Genomic DNA, 2,500 nt, shown 5'->3' with positions numbered 1-2,500 from the left:
TCTCCCAGGCTGAATTGTCCGTAATCTGTCGCTACCCCCCCGCTGACAGTGCGTCTCCTGCAGTCAGTTGCAGGACGAGTCTAAACCAGGCTTTACTCTTACCGCAGAAATACACCTACCGCGACAAGAGTGAGGCGAGCGACGGAAGTAATTGACTTTGTATTGAGTCGCGCGACAAAAGCGATTCTGGAGACTAGAGCGATTTGCGCGACGAGCGCGACAGTTTGAAGTTGAAATCCTTTCAACTTTCTATGACGCGGTTCGGCGACAAGCCGCGACAGCCAATGACTGTATAGAGGTCAGTGACCACAGCCAATGGGAATGCTTGAATGCTTTGCCTTCTGCCTGTGCGGACATACTCTAGTCTCCTCAATCGCTCGTATCGCTTGCTGCTGCACTCTGTCGCTTGAATCGCATCGCGCCTGGTCTATTTGCGCGGCTATGCAGAGAGACAGAAACACAGTCAGACAGGCCTTACCTCTGTTGAGTGAGGCTGAGCTGTTGATGTCGCCAGTGATGAAGGAGGACTCGGACTGCTTACGGACCGTGTCATTCCACATACGCCGGATACGACTCTGCAGAGGGAGAGAGAGAGAGAGAGAGAGAGAGAGAGAGAGAGAGAGAGAGAGAGAGAGAGAGGGAGAGAGAGAGAGAGAGAGAGAGAGAGAGAGAGAGATGGAGAGATGGAGATGCAGAGAGAGAGAAGAGATAATTATTTAGAAGTTAGAAGTAAGTGAAGACGTCAACTGTTTATGGTTATGTGTCATTCCACATACGCCGGATACGACTCTGCAGAGGGAGAGAGAGAGAGAGAGAGAGAGAGAGAGAGAGAGAGAGAGAGGAGAGAATTATTTAGAAGTTAGAAGTAAGTGAAGACTTCAACTGCTTATGGTTATGTCATTAGGTCAGAGAGAGAGAGAGAGAGAGAAAAAGAGAGAGAGAGAATGAGAGAATTAGTGAAGATGAAAGACGACTCAGACTTATGGATTGTGTCATTCCATATGTGCCGGATACAACTCAGTGGTGTGTGTGTGTATGTGTCTGTGTGTGTGTGTGTGTGAGTGTGTGTGTGTGTGTGGGGGTGGTGTTACAGAGAAGTATACAGGAAGATTGAGTGTCAATTCGCCTTTGGCTAAGCCCCGCCCTCTTTAGTTACAGTTGCTAGGTCGGACAGATAAACTTTCAATGCTGAGATATCAACGTGATTTATGCAGTGACTGCAAATCGCAGCAGTTATTCACTCATAATAAATAAAAAACGCATTCATAGTATTGTGAATATAAGTATTTATTTTCTGAACGGTCATGCGATGCATCACAGCTGTTATGGGCTTTTCTATGGGTATCGATAGGCATTGTAACCAGCACCATGGTAAGCTGAGGTCGCATATCTTTTGAGCCCTGACGCAAACTTGCTAGACGAAAACGAAATCACACAACTTAATGACTGTAGTCATCTTCAAAGCTACCACAGCAATGTGTAACATTAACGTTTGGCGTTTATATCTTCAGTAGCTTAACAAAGTCACGTCCATCAGCTGCTAGTCAAAACACTCCTGCCGTGACCGATAGTTAACTTTGCTAGCGGTGTTTCTTCATTAATTAGGTCAGAAATCCAAAATCCTACTCTGAAACAGGTTCGTGGTTTGCTTACAACCTTACTGAAAAGGGACATGAATGAGATGGTGTCATGATCGGAGCACACAAAGTATGGTTTTGATCCGTGTGCTTTCTAGTCGAGTGTGGGGCTGCCGAGAGGCAGACTATCCAGCTGCTAGTAATATTAGTCCGGTTTTAGGTAAAGAGGAAAGTGATTACCACCTGTTACATCGCGGGGAAACTTGCACATTTGTCACAAATACCCCAGGCACAATTTCCAATCATATTTTAATAATAATACGACCGTATCTCGCTAACCACTTGAAAACATGCGATTTCAGCATTGAGTTCAATGGAGCGCTGTCAAAACTGTCCGAGGTTTGTCCGAGGTCGTCCTTTTGCTGCGCTGTGATTGGTCAAAAAGCACTTTAGGGCGGGCCTTTTCCAAAGGTGAATTCAGTACTCAGAATGTTGTTAGACATGCTGAAGCACACCAGTGTGTCATTGGGCGCGCAAATAATTTTGGTTATGTGTGTGTGTGTGTGTGTGTGTGTGTGTGTGTGTGTGTGTGTGTGTGTGTGTGTGTGTGCGTGTGTGTGTGTGTCTGTGTGTCTGTGTGTCTGTGTGTCTGTGTCTGTGTCTGTGTTTGTGTGTCTGTGTCTGTGTCTGTGTGTCTGTGTGAGTGTGCATGTGTGTGCCCATGTTGTGTAACTATGTGTGTTTGTGTGTGTGTGTGTGTGTGTGTGTGTGTGTGTGTGTGTGTGTGTGTGAGAGAGTGTGTGTGTGTGTGTGTGTGCACATGTTGTATAACTATGTGTGTGTGTGTGTGTGTGTGTGTGTGTGTGTGTGTGTGTGTGTGTGTGTGTGTGTGTGTGTGTGTGTGTGGTTGTGTGTGTGTGTGG

General features: G+C 46.2%; 1 protein-coding gene across 1 annotated transcript in view; it reads right to left on the bottom strand.

Annotated features, from left to right (window-relative positions):
* LOC134437446 (adhesion G protein-coupled receptor L3-like) overlaps positions 1-2,500 on the bottom strand; it is a 44,156-nt gene that overhangs the window by 25,034 nt on the left and 16,622 nt on the right. Inside the window, exon 2 of the mRNA XM_063186936.1 lies at positions 479-575. Coding sequence (XP_063043006.1) covers positions 479-575 — 97 coding nt within the window. The remainder of the gene's footprint in view (positions 1-478; positions 576-2,500) is intronic.

The sequence above is a fragment of the Engraulis encrasicolus genome, chromosome 21 (assembly GCF_034702125.1).
Source record: "Engraulis encrasicolus isolate BLACKSEA-1 chromosome 21, IST_EnEncr_1.0, whole genome shotgun sequence".
Lineage (NCBI taxonomy): Eukaryota > Metazoa > Chordata > Actinopteri > Clupeiformes > Engraulidae > Engraulis > Engraulis encrasicolus.
The sequence above is the reverse complement of the archived record's forward strand: the minus strand, read 5'-3'. Positions and strand labels throughout refer to the sequence as shown.